This window comes from Podarcis pityusensis (genome assembly GCF_964106645.2).
Source record: "Podarcis pityusensis genome assembly, chromosome: 1".
Classification (NCBI taxonomy): domain Eukaryota; kingdom Metazoa; phylum Chordata; class Lepidosauria; order Squamata; family Lacertidae; genus Podarcis; species Podarcis pityusensis.
The window spans coordinates 84,354,208-84,369,965 of record NC_138028.1 but is presented as its reverse complement, the minus strand read 5'-3'; the positions used below and the strand labels follow the sequence as shown (position 1 = coordinate 84,369,965).

The following is a 15,758-nucleotide window of genomic DNA, read 5'->3' as shown; positions in this document are numbered from 1 at the left end:
GGTGCTTTTGCAGTTTGGCCAAAGGCTGGCAGCTGCTTACATGTATGAAAAGAGTGGAGTTTCTGAATTGTGAAAAAGGAAAACAACGCTTAAAGATTACTCAAATGTATTTTAGTGACATATGTGGAACATACAGAAATAGTGCTAAAATTACAAAATGATATAGAAACACAAGAAATCTCAAATGGTCCACTGAATATTTTTCATGTGTGCTCTCATTCTTTTTTTAATACACGTTAACTGAAGAAATCCTACAGAACTGGAGGAAGTAAAGTGCTATCAGTAATTACATCTAGGTGAGCAAGCACTAGAAGTCTTTTCTGCAGTAAACCTCCCATGCTGAACAGTGAAAGGGTCAGCTGTATTGTGCATTAACTTCACATAAATGCAGAGTGGTTACCTTCAGCTAATGCAGACTCTTAAAAAGCACCACCATCATCCATGAGTAAAAGAGGTACAGAAAGGGGACATTAACATCCCACAGACTGAAAGCACACCTGGGCTTGAAGTAGATTTTGTATATTGAGGTGAGTCTCCCATGGGAATCAATCAGTTGCCCATTCCTTGGTTAAAGTGGCTGATGGAAAACTGCCATACTATTACTATATTCCTATAGGATAATTGAATAGCTTTTTTGGTTTTGTTGCTGAAAGTTTTGGGCCTGTAGCAGAATGAAGAAATAATAAATCAGTAAAAAGAAAAGAAAACCACGCGCACCTAGGCCAGATCTCAACAACGAGCCCCACGTTGGGTGAAAGATTCCTGCATTCAAGGGGTTGGACTAGATGATCCTCGTGGTCCCTTCCAACTCTTTCTCTCGTGTATTTCTGGACACATAAGTATTAGAATATCTTGTATGCAAGCAGCTAGAGCAATTTCCAATCATCAAAGGCTTTCATCTGGTAATGAAAGATAAAGCTATAGAGCTTACCCATCAGGAATGAAAAGGATCTATGACCCGCCACAGTTCCTGCTAGTTTCAATGGTTGTACCTGTTAACTGGGGGAAGGTGGGGTGGGGGGATAGAGGTGTGACTTTTGGATTGTCTGTTATCAGGTGCCAAAATGTCCAGAGCTACTTCAGATATTACTCAAAACTCTGGAAAGGGTAAAAAAGCCTTTTCCCTAGTTTAGTCAGCTAGGCTCCTGTTCCTGTAGGCATCAGCTTTATGACTAACTTGGGAGTTTGGAATGAGGTATTGCCATTTGCAGGAGGTTATGCAATCATACAGTTACAGTAGTGGAGACAGAACAAGTTGCCTATCAGTGGTTAGGTGGTGTCTTCCCCATCACACAACCTCCTTGTGGTCAGATGTCAAGAGTTGTTGTACATTAGCTGGGAGCCTAGAACAAAGTTTGGCAAACATAGTACAGGATGTGTTATGCATAAATAAACTCCAGATTCCACGCCAAGCTAATATGTAACTTGAGGAAAGAAACATGAGCATAGGGGATGGAGAATGGCAGGCATAGGCTATGCTGTAGACTGAAGGTGTGATGATACTCTTTGCTCTGAGGATTGTACCATCAAATACTGAGCTGAAGTCAGATTCCACCCCCTGTAAAAATCCAGCAGATCTACAGAAAATACATAGTCCTACAAAAGGTCTCTGAGCTAAAATGAAAGATGGGAGAAATTGATCCTCTACACCCCTGAAAGGGTTCATGGGTATGGTTGCATAGGTAAAATCTGCCATCAACATATACTGCATATGGGGGAGGGGGGCGACAACACTTAGCCACAAACACTCAAATTTAGTGAGGAACAAAGCCATGAATCATACAGAGGAAGTATCTCTCTATGTATTGAGAAGGCCTGCAAGAATCACTTTCACTGCCCTCTGGTGGGAAAACACAGGAAATGGAGGCCACACTAATTCTTATGCGGCTAATCTTTCACCCCAGTTCTGAAAGAGGCTAAAGCCATGGCTGGCATCCTACATCTGGCAATTAAATCTGCATTCTGGCTCTGTGTCTTGCCTTATCCCCCACATCCCCCACTCTACTACCTGAAGTTCTGCAAAAAGAGAGAGAGTATTAAGAGGTGTCCAGCACCAAAATGAATACTCGGAGATTCTCTGCTCTGGCAATCTAAACCCCAATACTGTCTAACATAAGCTTCTTTGTTGCATGGCAAATGAATTCCTGAGATAGAGGTCCCTGCTGCTGGCTTTCCTGGTAGTGTGTGAGGATGTCCATATAGCACTGGACCTGGTCTTCATCCTAGCTGTTGCTCTTGCAGTGTGGAGGGCCAGCTACTGCTTGCAGGGCTTGTTCACGCAACTGGGTTGGACGAGTCAGTATGGATGTGATCTTGCTTAGCTGCAGGAGGGAGCCAGAGATAGCTGTGGGACAAAAAACCAAAACAGTAACAATGAACTCAATGCAGACACTTTTTCCTAATTCCTAGAAAGAGAATCCTTTCAAGTCTTCTGGAAGTATCAGGAATAGAAGACTTGTGAGAACAGCTGGCATCTCCAGCTAGATTTTTTTCCTAAACACCACAAAGCCAGGTAACTCCTAAGGTCACATCTGGGCCTTGCTTTAAGGCAGTGCCCAATAATCTTGCTTCAGGGCAAGGAAAGGATCATAGTGATGGGCAATTGTGTCTAGTAACTTAGCAAGGCATGAAAAGGGAATTGGGAATGTGGAGTATAATTGGTAAGCCATGGTTCTGCACCACTCTCTTAGTTATGTGTGAACGTAAGAGTACTTCAAGCAGGAGTAGGATGGGTGAATGATACACAAACACGTGCTAGATTTCAGAGCAGAAGGTAGGCAAGGATCATTGAAAGCCATGGGGGGGGGGAGAGATGGGTCAGTGAAGGGAAAGACATTTCTAGATTTCCCTGTTGATCCATACCAGGGCGCAAGATGGGCAGGGTGCAGTGCTGCTCCAACCAGCTCAACACTGAGTCGCAGAATTCCTTGACGTTGCCTGTGCTTACTGTCCTGGTGTAGCTCTCAAAGAGTGGCTTAATCACCATGCTGAACTGCAGGTTGGAAGAGGTTAAGGAGCCTATGCAGCCAAGTCTCCCTGCTCCCCTTAAGCACCCAGCAGGCCGCTGATGTCATGCCAAATACCTCCCCTTTCTTTCTTTCTTGCACCCTAACCTGTCCCACCCCATCCCACATGCTCGCTGGTGGATACAAGCCAGAAGCGCCAGTCTTGCAGGGTGCGCTTGCGCACATACTCTTCATAGAGTTGAGACGCCTGATCCGACTGTGGTGGCAGCACAGGAGCTCCCGTAGGTGGAAGCTGGCGCTGAAAGTCACTGCAGGGAAGAGAAAAGCCACAACTTGTTGACAGGAGTTCCCCTCTCACCTTTTAACTTGTATCCCTGATCCAATGAAAACCCCTTAAGCCAGCCCCGCAACTCACTCAATGGCAGTGCTCAGCTCTTTGATTTCGCCACGTAGTCTTTCAACTGTCTCCTGAGCTTGTCGGCGCTCTTGCTGCAGTCTTTCCACATGTGCCGCACTTTTCTGCAGGAGCATCGCTTTGCTGAACTGGGGAGGTGAGGGGGTGGAGTAAAGGCGTAAAATGTATTGGGAAGGCAAAGACCACAAGAATGGCTCCGGCAGATTCACAAAGCAAATTGGGAGGACTGGACAAACAGCAGAGAGTATGTGCCCTTCCACCCTCTGGTACGGTGGGGGATGCGTACCTTAGTGCTGCTTTGATCAGGTCCTGTCAACACCAGAGTGGCAAGAGTGTTGAAGCCGGAGCTGATGACCCTACGGCGGGCATAGTCAGCCGAGGTAAGTGTTGATCTGCGACTTCCCTGCAAGAGCCAATCAAGCCATGATTTGAGACACTGCCAGGCGACTACCCCTTTGGCTATCGTCTTTGAGAAAAGATGTCTTCTCCCACAACGCTCAAGCCAACAAGATGGGGTACAGTGGTGTGGGTATTCTTATTACCTTGGCAGTACAGCATTTGTCCACTTCCTGGGGTTTGCAGAGAGTGTTGTCCTCAGCTCTCTCCTTGGTTTTGGCACCTGAAATAATCCCAAAAATACTGGGGTAGGTGAGTTCCTCTTAAGGTGTGTATTCAATTTCTACTTTGGCACGGCATATAGACCAATCCAGTGAAAGCAGATGAGATATTGCTAAGAAGAGAGGCCGAGTGACTTTGCACCCTCCTGAGCCAACTTACCAGTGTCAGGGGAAGCAGCAGCAGAGGCAAGTGGAGGAGACTTCACCGTTGCCGAGAATGAGTTCAGCATATTCGCAGGGGGCTTTGGGACGCCACACACCTGTGGGAGAGGAAAAGCAGGGTTGAGAGAAAGAGAGAGCAGCCAAACAGAAAGATAGAAAAATACGCCGCCTGTCAACTCCAAGGAGGCAAAAAGCAGAACACAGATCGGAGGCCTCGCAGACGGAAGGTGGCAGAGAAGAGCATCCTTACCTGCACAGAGTTCATGACTGGAGTGAGGGGCAGTGGGGCAGGACCTAGAGATGAAAGAGATGTTCTTATTTTCCCAGCCTCTATGTATTAACCCTCAATGCATGTACAAAACTTGGCTGGCTAAAGCAGCATCACTCACTCCCTGTAACTACACAGCTTCAGTTTAGCTGCTCACCGCTAGACCAAGTTTTTGAATGTGGCAGAATTTATTTAATGAAAAGGAGCCTGCTGCTTTATGAAATCCCACCCACCACAACTGAAAATACAATTCGGGCCAATGATCTCTACTTAAATGCATGGCACCCTACCCAACAGAGAGGCCAATGAGCATCCTTGCCTCAGGGATCCCTTCCAAAACATACCTAGGCCTGGTTTCCCCATAACCATTAGCATCTCTCAAAATTCCTGCGTGTACCAGCCAATCTGACATCAACTGTTTGGTACCCACTTTGCCATCAGACACAGAGGATAGGACTTCTGGACCTTTATGTGTGAGTTTTAAATGGGGTAGAGAGGAAAGTTTCATAGTTACAGATTCTCTCTTCATAATGCTTGCACATTAGAAGACTCTACAGCTCTTGACAACTTTCCCCGTTCAAAAAAGCTACAAGGCACAAGAGCCTTGTTCTGAAATGGGTCAAGAAAATCTGTGCTCACTTGTAGATCTAAGAAAAATTAAAATATAATTTTAAAAAGCTAGTAAATATGCAAAGTTATATTAATGAGCTGTCATTTCACTTCTACTAATGAGCTGAAGGTTTTCTGTTTAACTATGAAGCATTTGGACGAATGTTAACATTTGTAGTTTTGCTTGATTTACCTGGTTCAAACTGCTGGCCGCATCAAAACAAAAAGCTTAACTACACTCCAGAGAAGCAAGAAGGGGATCAAAGCAGGAATCTGGGCGTAGAGGACTTTTTCTTTCCCTTTCCAAACAGCAGCTCCCAGACATCTTTACACATATGTATAGTTGCAAGTAAGAATGCCACCTTAAATCCGTCTCCAATACCTGTGGACTAACTGAACCATTTTGCTGTTCTACAGACTAGTCAGTACATAGTTTTGACACACAATTTATGCAAGGCTAAACCCTAAATCCGCTGAAGGAGATGCAGGCACTGTTACATAATGCCTATCAGCTCAAGTCAGATACAGTGGTACCTTGGTTTTTGAACTTCTCCGTTGACAAACATTTTAGTTTTTGAACGCTGGAAACCCGAAAATAAATGCTTCGGTTTTCAAACACGCCTCGGAAGTCGAACATGCCACGCAGCTTCCGTATTGAGTTTTCCATACTCAGTTCCATACTGAGTTTTCGGTTTTTGAATGTTTCAGAATTCGAACGGTCTTCTGGAACGGATTACATTCGAAAATCGAGGTACCATTGTATATAATTTTAAAATTCTGCAGTAACACAAAAACCTATCTCCCTGGACCACATATTTTATTTTACCAGTACAGAAAAATGCTTTTGCTTCCAGTGATTCCCAAGTATGAAACTAAACTCCAGCTTCAGATAATTATATCAAAATAAACACTAATAATGCATGCAGTTGTTTAAATTAGGGATTCCAAAAGTTGATCCTGGTGAGATTTGCTTCAGAAAACAACCACCAAAAAGAAAGGAGAATTCTGCAGTATGACTTAAAACTCCAAATGGATCTAGAGAAGCATTGTAGTCTAGGTCAGCAATGCCTCAATTTCCCCTGCAGAGAGCCTGTCCTTGCAGGGACATACCAGTTGCAAGCAGGCAGGGGAGCGGAGCACCGGGAAGGGTTGGCTGCTGGCTAGAGGAGGGTGCTGGAGCAATCCGTTGCAGGTGTCTGCATTTCCCATCCTTGGGTGGAGGAGCAGAGACTGGCACAGCAAAAGTGTCCCGAAATACAGACGGAGAATTTGTTTCTGATCCTGTGTGCGTGATGACAGAGAAGACCAAAGTGGTTTGAGGCTGCATGCGCAAGATGGGAGAGACAGGCGGCGGGCTGATCCTCCGTGGGGAGGTGGGGAAGAATGGCAGGAAGGTCTGCTGTCCATTCAAAGGTACAGGCGGCTCCACATCCAGTGAGATGGGAATGGGGTTGAGAGAGTCTCCGGGCGGTGGGAGATCCTTGGTCCCAGGGGCAATGAGAGGTGTATCTGGGTTGCACTGGTTCAAAGCACTAGTATCTGTTACTGCAGGAGCCTAAGAGAGGGGGGAGAAGAGAGTGCAAATCAAACACAACTCCTGAGTCCAGGCTGGAGATGGCTGCACTGAAAATCATACAAGTGGGAGAACTCCCACTGCTCAATTTTTTTTGCAATGCTGAGAAAAGGCTATTGCCTTTCCAAAATCAAAATCAAGCACAGACCAGTATCTGCAATAAGCATCAGGGGCTGCAGAAGCCCAAGGAGTTTGTAAGCTATCAGATAAATTTATTCTCCTTACCTGGTTCATGGGCTGAGAACGACAGGAAGTGATGAATTCTGTGAAAAGAAAGCAAAGATTTAAAAGGCAGGGAGGAGATAAAGAGCAACTGGTAGAAGATAACTGGCTGGTGTGTCTGAATCAACTAGGCAAGGAATCATCAGGATTTCACCATACAGGTAGTATGCTGGCTGTTTGGTCGTAATAATAAACATTCATTCATTCACATCCACCATACAAGAAGACATCAACTGGTGGTTTCAAAGAAAGATGAGACCTAAAATCCAGGATATGTCAACTGGTAGAGAAACTCAAGTCAAGAACAGGAGCAATCTGCAGGTGGGGACTGCTGATTTCAGAGTTATGTGTCGGAGTGGCAGGAATGAGACTGAAATAGGCTCAATATGTAGATGCTATACTTGCAAGTAGAAATTTTGAGATGACCAACTCGTAAGTTTAAGATTTTTCAAATTAAGAATTCATACAAGATTAATTTGCCTACTTTATTCTTCCTGTGAAAAGGGGATAAACAGTGGCTCTGAAGAATTTGTCCTGGCTGATTCAGAAAATGGGATAGGGGACAAACAATATATAAAGCACAGTATGCATGTGATTATATAGAGAATGAGTCTTCTATTAGAGCACTGGACGCCCAAAAGAGGATTTTTACGTGCATGCTGACTAATTTAAATAATGTCTAGTCTTACCAGGACGTATCATGTTTGCTCAGCAGCATTCTGCTCTGGCCTTGGGTGAACTAGAATTTCATCAATGTCAGTTTGGAAATAGTCTCCTCTCACCAGTGACAGCTTTCAGCCCACTTTGGTGACCCAGACTCAGATGTTATTTACTCTTGAGGTCACAAGTTAATCTTTCAAAACTGGTGATTAACTTGTGGGCTTAAAATAATAATAATACATGTTTCTATTTGATTTTTGGGCTTTAATGACACACTTTTCAGTTTTCTCCCTAACAGTGAGTTTAGTAAATATGCAAGCTGCAATTCTGAGGAATCCAAGGGCTCTTTTACAGATAAGCACTGCAGGGAATTGCAGCTGATCAGGAGATCCTAGCAGCATGTACTCAGTAGCATTTATAAACAAATGGAATTCTTTTAAGTGTGTACAGTATGGATACATAATTTAAACACAGTCTGAAGTGGTCTTAAGAAGCCATACAAAGTGCTTCAGAGGATGTCTTTCAGCTTTGAGATGCGCCACCTTACCACTAAGTACAGCCATATAAACCTCTGTTGTTACCTTGAATGGGGTCCAAATCCATAAACTCCTCCCCAAAGATGGGGTGCAGTTGGGTCAGGGTGGGCTGGATCATATCTGCATTTCCCTGGTGAGCTGAAGACACAAAATGAGAAATAATATCACTTGCTTGCTACTTTGTTCCATAGCAATTGTTCTCTGGTTCACAAGCAAGGGACTGGCTCTCACATGGAGATACTTCAAAAGGTCTCTCCACCCTTTAGAGGCATCTGTACCAGCCTCTGGGGACAGTGGAGAAAACTTAAAGGGTTTCTTGGTGGAAAGGGACAGATCCAGAGATAGATGGAATGAGCACAAAGCAAGGCCTCTCACCAAGGCCACGGAGGTTGGGGCCACCATAAGGGTTGCGGCTAGAAATGAAGGTGTCCAGAAGTGCATCCAGGTCATGCAAGGGGTCGAGGTCCATGGGGCATGCATCTGTTCCATCCGTTTTCAGCTCTGCCCTTGGAACATCATCAGCTACTGCCTGTCCAGAATGGGAGAGAAAGAGCTGTGAACTCTAACTTTAGGCAAACTCAAATGAGGGGCTGTAATACTGAATGGCTGCGGACAACCCCCAAGCTTTTTTAATTCCACCCTCTGCCATGGGGAAAGGGGAATCTGGAGGGTGCAGTATAGGAACAAGGCATTAAAATAGCACCTGAGCTGAACCATAGACGGGTTTATCCATCTTCTTTGAAGCCTATAACAAAATGCACAGAATGTTTAGGATTAGGCCACTGAAAGTACTACAATTACAATACTTAGCTAGAGAAAAACCATAGGTGGCTAAATAAAATCCTATCTGGCTCATTGCTGCCCTGGACACATTTGGGAGGAAGGGCTAGGTATAATGTACTATTATTACTACTACTACTACTACTACTGCTACAACAACAATGAACACCTGAGGCCTCAGAAAGCCATCGCAGACCACAATAATCACACAGGGATAGCTGGGTGACCAGTGTGTGTCTTTGTGGAAGTGAGAGAGAGGACAAGAGAATGAGAGCCTTTGGCAGCTGCGGAAATAAGTCTATAGGCCAAGGCACCCATCAGAGTAAGATAGAAACATAGCCTCGCCCGTCTAGTACCAGATCACCTTATAACCACCAGATCCAGTCTATGATAGCCTGGCAAGAAGCATCTAAAAAATCCACCTTCTTACAATGGAGTACCAAGGTGCTTCTGGATTGGCTACCTGATTTCCTTGGTTGACACTAAAAAGGACTGTATGAGCTTGGGTGGAACATGTCATCTAGGGGTGAAGGGGAGCAATATGAAGTACAACACATCTTGCTGGAGAAGATCCTTACCTGGGTATAGGAAAACAACCTCCATTTGTGATATTCCCTGATGACAACCCCAATTTGGCGTTTCCAGTACTTTCCTTCCATGATGACAGCCTGCCAAATAAAGGTGCAGCCAGGGGTCACTTACAGAAATGTGTAATCTGTCTTCTTTGTACGTTCTTAAGTAAGAAAGGCCTTTGCTCACCTCAGGTTTGCGGTGCACATCTACATCACTGCACTCTAGTGGGGTCACAAAACTGCACACTGGGTTCTGCCGCTTCTCCACATCTGCATCCAGAATGAAATAGCAGTAAAGGGGCTGTAATCTGCAGTACAGCTTCAAGCAGGACCAAACAGAGAAAATACTTGCTGGCTGGCTGGCAGTCGCTCCCATTTCAGCATCCACTAAATAAGGCAGTAGAGCTGAAGAGCTTTAAATCCATAAGCAATTAATATGTGACTTTTGCTAGCATAAAGCTTTGCAAACTTGCAATACATAATTCTGTGTGAAACAGTCTCCTTGGTTGAGGAAGTCATGGAAAACACATATAGGGATGGAGGAAGAACCAATTTTTTGTGAATTTATACACAGAATTTGGTAGTTCCCACCTAATCTGCCCATATTGGATCACCTTTTATATGGTTGGGTTGTTGTTGTTGTTGTTGTTGTTGTTGTTGTTGTTGTGTTTTAAATACCTTCTTCCAGGCTACTTACACTGCAGATACCAGGCCCTCCAGATGGCATTATTGAGTCGAATCTTGTCACGCTGTAGCAGTTTCAGCCCTTTGAAGGTTTTCCATTTGGGAGAGACAAGTTTCTCACTACAAATGAGAAAGCCAAAAAAACCACCTCTTGTAATACCAAGTATATCTGGCTTTCAAGGGGAAACAGGGCCAGGCAACACCCAAAGAAGAGGAAGGCAGCTCAAAACACACTGAACAGGAAAATCTCTTTAATAAGCTTGACTATTCTATAGCCACAGTTTATTACTAATCTGTGCCAATAAAACTAAATTCTGCACTCAAAACTATAAACTGTAAACTACTCAGATGTCTACAAATGTTCACCTTTTGCACAGACTGACCCAATATGCCTGCTTTATTCTAAACCTCTCACTGGATGTTGATTCCTCCTCAACTTTTTAGAGCAAACTGTGGGAGAAGGAGAAAAATGAACAGGTTAGAAGTAGCATATGCTGATAAGTGTAGAACATAATTATAGAGGTGATAAGAAGCTGTGTTGATTACAGAAGCTCTGCCCACAGAACTACATGGCTCTCTATGTATACTGCCTTCCTGTTTTTCTGATGAAGCTCCTCAACAAAGGACAAAATCTTGCTTTTAAAAAGTACGCTATAGATACCAGCCTTGGGGTGGAATTCCATGTGGCAATTATGACAGAAGAAAAAATAGCCCTGGCTTTAGGTGGCAGATCTGGAAATAACCCCCACTCCCAGCCTTACTATAAGGGGTCTTCCCCATTCATTATTGTTGCACAACCCCATCTACGAAGAGTCAGTGAGTGCTGGACAACTATTTCCTGGACAGAACCTGTGGTAATTCAATTATTCTGAAGAAATGCAGCATAATTTAAAACACATCCAGTTAAATGATTTGTGTTTTGCTATTAATAACCAATTTGTTAGTGAGTGTATCTCTACAACAGAGAAATATAGTATTGACTTGAGTAATCCAAATGATTAAAAACATCTTGGAAGGTTAATTCAGTGGTTTATTTCTTCCACTGCTAAAGTAAAACTGTGCCTCATCTGTATGTTCTTACGAAGGAGAAGAAATTATAATGAGCCAGCATCTCCTTAGGAATACAGGCAGACACTGGCAGCTTGCATTCCACCCACGCACCCTGTTTAATCAGTAGCAACACACACTCATATTCTGCCCTTCAGAAGTTCACTTGAAGGTGCACAAACATCCCACATGAAAATCCTCACACTAAGCGTATTGGACCACATTCTCAGGCCACCCTATTGGACTCTGCCCCATTACATTTCAAACATGGCAGCTGTTTCACTGAACAGTTGTGTAAAAGAACAAACAAGATACTGTTCAGAACCCATGCCCCTTTGCTATTCTGCCACAACAGCTTCTTATTCAAAATTGCACCTGAATGAATAATCCCAGGCAGATAGATCAGTCACAGTTCTAATGCATAGCTGTGAAAAAGATTCAATATATGATTCTCTGTTACTACTGAGCAAAATGTAATGTCTATTTCACTGGCTGGGGGCAGAGGCTTGCACTGCCAGCTGAAACCAGTGGGCTCAGGTATATGGTAAACTGAGCTTTTGACAAAGTTAATATCAAAAAGGACTCTGTTGCGGGGATTTCTTCAGGCATTCAAACTCCTCATACTACCTTTGTCCTTTTGCTTAGTCCAAGATGACATCTCATAATGTTGTGGGAGATTAACTAGAAAATACCTAAAGGAGTCAACGTCTGAAATGTCATAATGCTGGAAGTCAAAGAACAGACCCAAAAAACCCAGTTCTGCGGATCTATTCCAGTTTACTAGGTTGCTGAAAATGCTGGAACACTTTTTTTCTTGATTTAAAGCTGCTTCATAGATATATATTTACAAGGAGATGATCTCAATGGCAGAAGCCGTAATTTTGCAGCAAATATATTGGTTGGGAAGCTAGTCTGCAACATACTGCTGAATGTGCAACTCTGGTAAGAATACAACTTTTATATGAAAGGACTACAGCTATTTAATTCAAAACTCTATATGCTAACATCAAGGCCAGACATTCCTGGGAAAGGGATACTGGTTAAAACAGTGTGGTACTTTTTATTTTAATTATTTTTAGAACTAGGAGAAATCCCAAAGGTCAAGACCAGTGCAGGATAGGCTGTTTGGCACCAAGAACCAGAAAAGAGAGTTGTTGTTTTACCATCACATGTCCAAAATGGTCTATGCAATCATGTCAAATGTTACTTTAAAAAAGAAACACTAGAATTTCTAAACTTTTAAGAGGCACACAGCCAGCAATCAAGTGTTCTGGGTGCCATATGCAGCGAGCAGACTGCAAGTTTTTGATCCCTAATCTAGTCCAAGTTATGCCCTGAAGCACAGTAATGTAAAACATTCCAGAGAGTTGCCCACCCAGCCTTTCTTTGAAAGTTTCCAACGAAGCAAATTTCATTATCTCCCTAAGCAGCCTGTTTCATTGCTCAAGTTTCTTTCCTACTTCACAGAAATGTTGGGGGGGGGGGGGGCAACCAATTAAAAAAATTCAGGGCATGTATTAATTTTCAACGTAGTACAGCACAGGTAACAATAATTAAAACTAGACTGTGCAAAACAAGCCAATTAGTTCCTTAACATAAATCATTAAAATTCTGCACAAGAGTTCACATTAAAATTCTATTAGGAAGCTAAGGGGAGCACAGGAAGAAATACATGTCCTGTGAAAACTTCCTGTTTATATAATTTGCCAAGTTTTTATGCTTTAGCAACACTACTATCAGAAAGGGGACAAAACAGACCTTTACCACAGTGGATATACTTTATGATATTTAATCCCACATAACCCAGACAGCTTTTTGATATTATGTCTCTAGCATCTGGCAGGGACAACTTGGGTCATGGTCCATTTCTCACTTTAATACTCATCCACTACACTCTGTCAAATAGAATTTCTATTATTTAAGACTTTCTCTCCTTTCCACACATTAAAGGAGTCTGACCTGAGAGCTGATTAAAGATTAAAGGACTTAACTGCTGAATGAACAAGTCAACTGGGGTATGAGATACACTGAAAATGGGGTAGATAAAAACCAAAGTAATATGTATGGGTCAATAGCACTGTCTAAGCAGCAAGATGTGCTTTTCTGACATGATTTTCTGGGAAGACTAAAGTTAGTATCAATTCCGCTCCTCTATGCTGTGCTTATATGAACATATTCCCATATGCCACTAGAGACGCTACTGGGCACCTTGCAAATACAGTAAAATAAGTAGCAGTGCAATCCTCTGCACTTTTTCTCAGAAGTAACTCCTACTGAGTTCAATGAGACTTATTCATTGATTCTAATCCCTTGTGTGTAGAACTGCAACCAGAGTGAGTAAATAAATAAATAAATAAATAATACTGCGCCAGAAAGCAAGTGGTATTAGAATACTGGAGAACCAGGCACAACTCTATGTCATATCTAGGCCCCCTGCTTTTTTTTTTAAACTACAAAACCAGATTTGTTGGTTTCAACAGATGTATGCGTTTCTGACTCTAAAATGTCAGTTTCATTCCTTGACTACTCTGTTCTCACACGTGATGCCTGAGAACCTCCCTACCATAAGTGAAAGTTCTTAAAGTGGAAGGAAAGGTTGCAGGGGAGCACTTCTTAACTGGCAGCTACAAATCTAGATTTATACACTCATTTAGATTTTAACTTGGCATGGCAGACACGACAAAGGCAAGCTGCGCCTTTGAAATGCCTTCTTGGGTGAAAATGCCCTTGATGTCTGTAGTTACAAGGAATCCGAGGCTTTTACTTAAAGATGCCAAGTTACCTGCAGTTGGATTCTCTTATGAGTCTCGTTTATCTGCATGCATAGTAGTATATCTTGCGTATGAATGGCAGGCGAATTGGTCGTGCTGCAGTTCCCACAGCAGGCACTCTGTAATCCCAAGGCATAGTCTGGTTCCCTGAATGCATCCCGAGAGGCAAGGGCCGGAGGCAAGAAAGGAAGCCACCAAGCGGGCCCTTCTCTATCCCTCCTTACTGTGTCTCTCCACATTTCCCCCCAGAGACGCACGGCCCGCTGTGCCCCGTTGGCTGCCCTGCCCGCCCCGCCCATACCTGTAGGCGAGCGTCATGCACTCGAAGAGCTTCGTGAGCGAAGGGTCGATGCTGAGGGCTCCGCTGCTTCGAGGCCCGTAGCGGTAGCACAGGCACGCGGCCTCGTCCACCGTGTCGAAGTCGTAAGCGGCGGTGGCCAGCTGGGCCCCGTCACCTGCCTTCCCGGCCGCGGTCTTCGGCGCGGAGCCGGCCCTTCTCGCTCGCTCCGCCGCGCTCGGCGGGGCGCCTTGGCCTGGCTGGCTCAGAGCCGCCTCGGGGTCCGGGTCGGCGTGGGGCTCCGACACCATGAAGTGGCCGCTGTGGATGATCTGCGGACGCGACATCCTCCCAGGCGGAGGCCTCGCTGCCTCCCTCGCCGTCTCCCGGGGCATCTTTAGCACGCGAGCGGCGCCGCCGCCGCCGCCATGGCAACGAGGGGTCGCCGCCGGTGCAAACCCCAGCCGGGAAAGAGTCGCGACAGGTGCCAAAATGCCGCCGTCGCAGTGGAGGAACAAAAGAGAACGCGGACTCTACCTCTTCCCAGCAGCTGCCCTGCCGTAGGCTCCCATAGCAACAAGGAAAGAGAGTTCTGCGCATGTGCTCTAGTCCCCGCCCCCTTGCCGTGGCCGCAGGGCATGATGGTTGCGGTAGTTTTGTTTCAACATCCACCTAGCGGCGAGAACGAGAGTTACTCGCTAGCTAGCATAGACTTCACTGGTTAGAGTGACATACAGGGATCTACTTCCGGTATTTTAGACTTGCTTTAACATTTAACAGTGCAGCTCTTCTGCCTACAAGTCAGTAAACGCAGGGCTTCTGTGCGCAACTTTTCTGGAGTGCAGCTGATAGGGGCACAATCCAATTAACATGCCACTGATCCTGAAACCCGAGACATGTTTTATCTGGTGGACTTTGGCCTGGAAATTTAAGGCAGCCTCAGCCCTGCTTCCACCCTTCATTCAGTGACTCTACATTGCAAGGCTGCTGAAAGCCATGCTCCTCTGTAATATTGGACTGTACTAGCAGTGGCAGGGCACTCATTTCCACGCGAAGTAAGGCCTGAATTAAAGCATCAGCTGCTGTCTCTCTGAATACTTTCTGGTTCTGCTTCTCAGTAAATAACTACGCTGAAATCTTGAGTCTCACCGTCAATTACCAAGGGCAGCTCTCGCTTTCAGCTGGAGACAAAAAAATATATACACCCAGCTTCCCCATATCTGACAATGAGACAAGCTACTCTATTAAGTTCCTAGCTCTGTTCTTTTTAGCAGGCATGAGATGGCGGCGACGTAAAATTACGCAACGACGCCATGGCGCAAGCAGGAAGCGGACCGAAAGGGGTGCTGGTAACTGTAGTTTCTCCCCACCCTCCGCTAGAGGTTCTGATGCTTACGTGTAATGAAACCAGGCTCGCCAATTCTCGCTGGGATTCGTCAGCGCTTGGAGAAGTTGGGGCGAGTGTGACCATGTGCTTTGCTGTCTGCACACTCTACTGGTCACATGGTGAGCTGCGCCCTCATTCTGCATAGGTAAAACTCAGCTCACCGCATGATCGAGGGGCCCACGGAAAACTGATTCTGCAAACAGCCCTATGTT

At 44.7% G+C, this 15,758-nt stretch overlaps 1 protein-coding gene across 1 annotated transcript; it reads right to left on the bottom strand.

Annotated features, from left to right (window-relative positions):
• Positions 1 to 89: 89 nt before the first annotated feature.
• Positions 90 to 15,203, bottom strand: LOC308462924 (MLX-interacting protein-like). The gene is made up of 17 exons (XM_080980948.1): positions 14,184 to 15,203; positions 10,078 to 10,184; positions 9,568 to 9,650; positions 9,387 to 9,476; positions 8,732 to 8,773; positions 8,404 to 8,557; positions 8,074 to 8,166; positions 6,836 to 6,873; positions 6,148 to 6,592; positions 4,411 to 4,454; positions 4,159 to 4,258; positions 3,924 to 4,000; positions 3,668 to 3,784; positions 3,382 to 3,509; positions 3,151 to 3,274; positions 2,863 to 2,992; positions 90 to 2,344 (listed from the first exon to the last, which is right to left on the bottom strand). The coding sequence occupies exons 1-17, from the start codon at positions 14,552 to 14,554 to the stop codon at positions 2,223 to 2,225; spliced, it is 2,265 nt and encodes a 754-aa protein (XP_080837074.1). The 5' UTR covers positions 14,555 to 15,203; the 3' UTR covers positions 90 to 2,222.
• Between the last annotated feature and the right edge of the window lie 555 nt (positions 15,204 to 15,758).

What these genes read in the sequence shown, in the direction of transcription:
- LOC308462924 (XM_080980948.1), bottom strand. Translation starts at nt 14,554, where the DNA reads ATGCCCCGGGAGACGGCGAGGGAGGCAGCGAGGCCTCCGCCTGGGAGG. An exon ending in CCGTCTATGGTTCAGCTCAG is followed by an intron (nt 8,558 to 8,731) that starts GTGCTATTTTAA and finishes CATTCTGGACAG; the next exon opens with GCAGTAGCTGATGATGTTCC. An exon ending in ACAAATGCTGTACTGCCAAG is followed by an intron (nt 3,785 to 3,923) that starts GTAATAAGAATA and finishes TGGCTCTTGCAG; the next exon opens with GGAAGTCGCAGATCAACACT.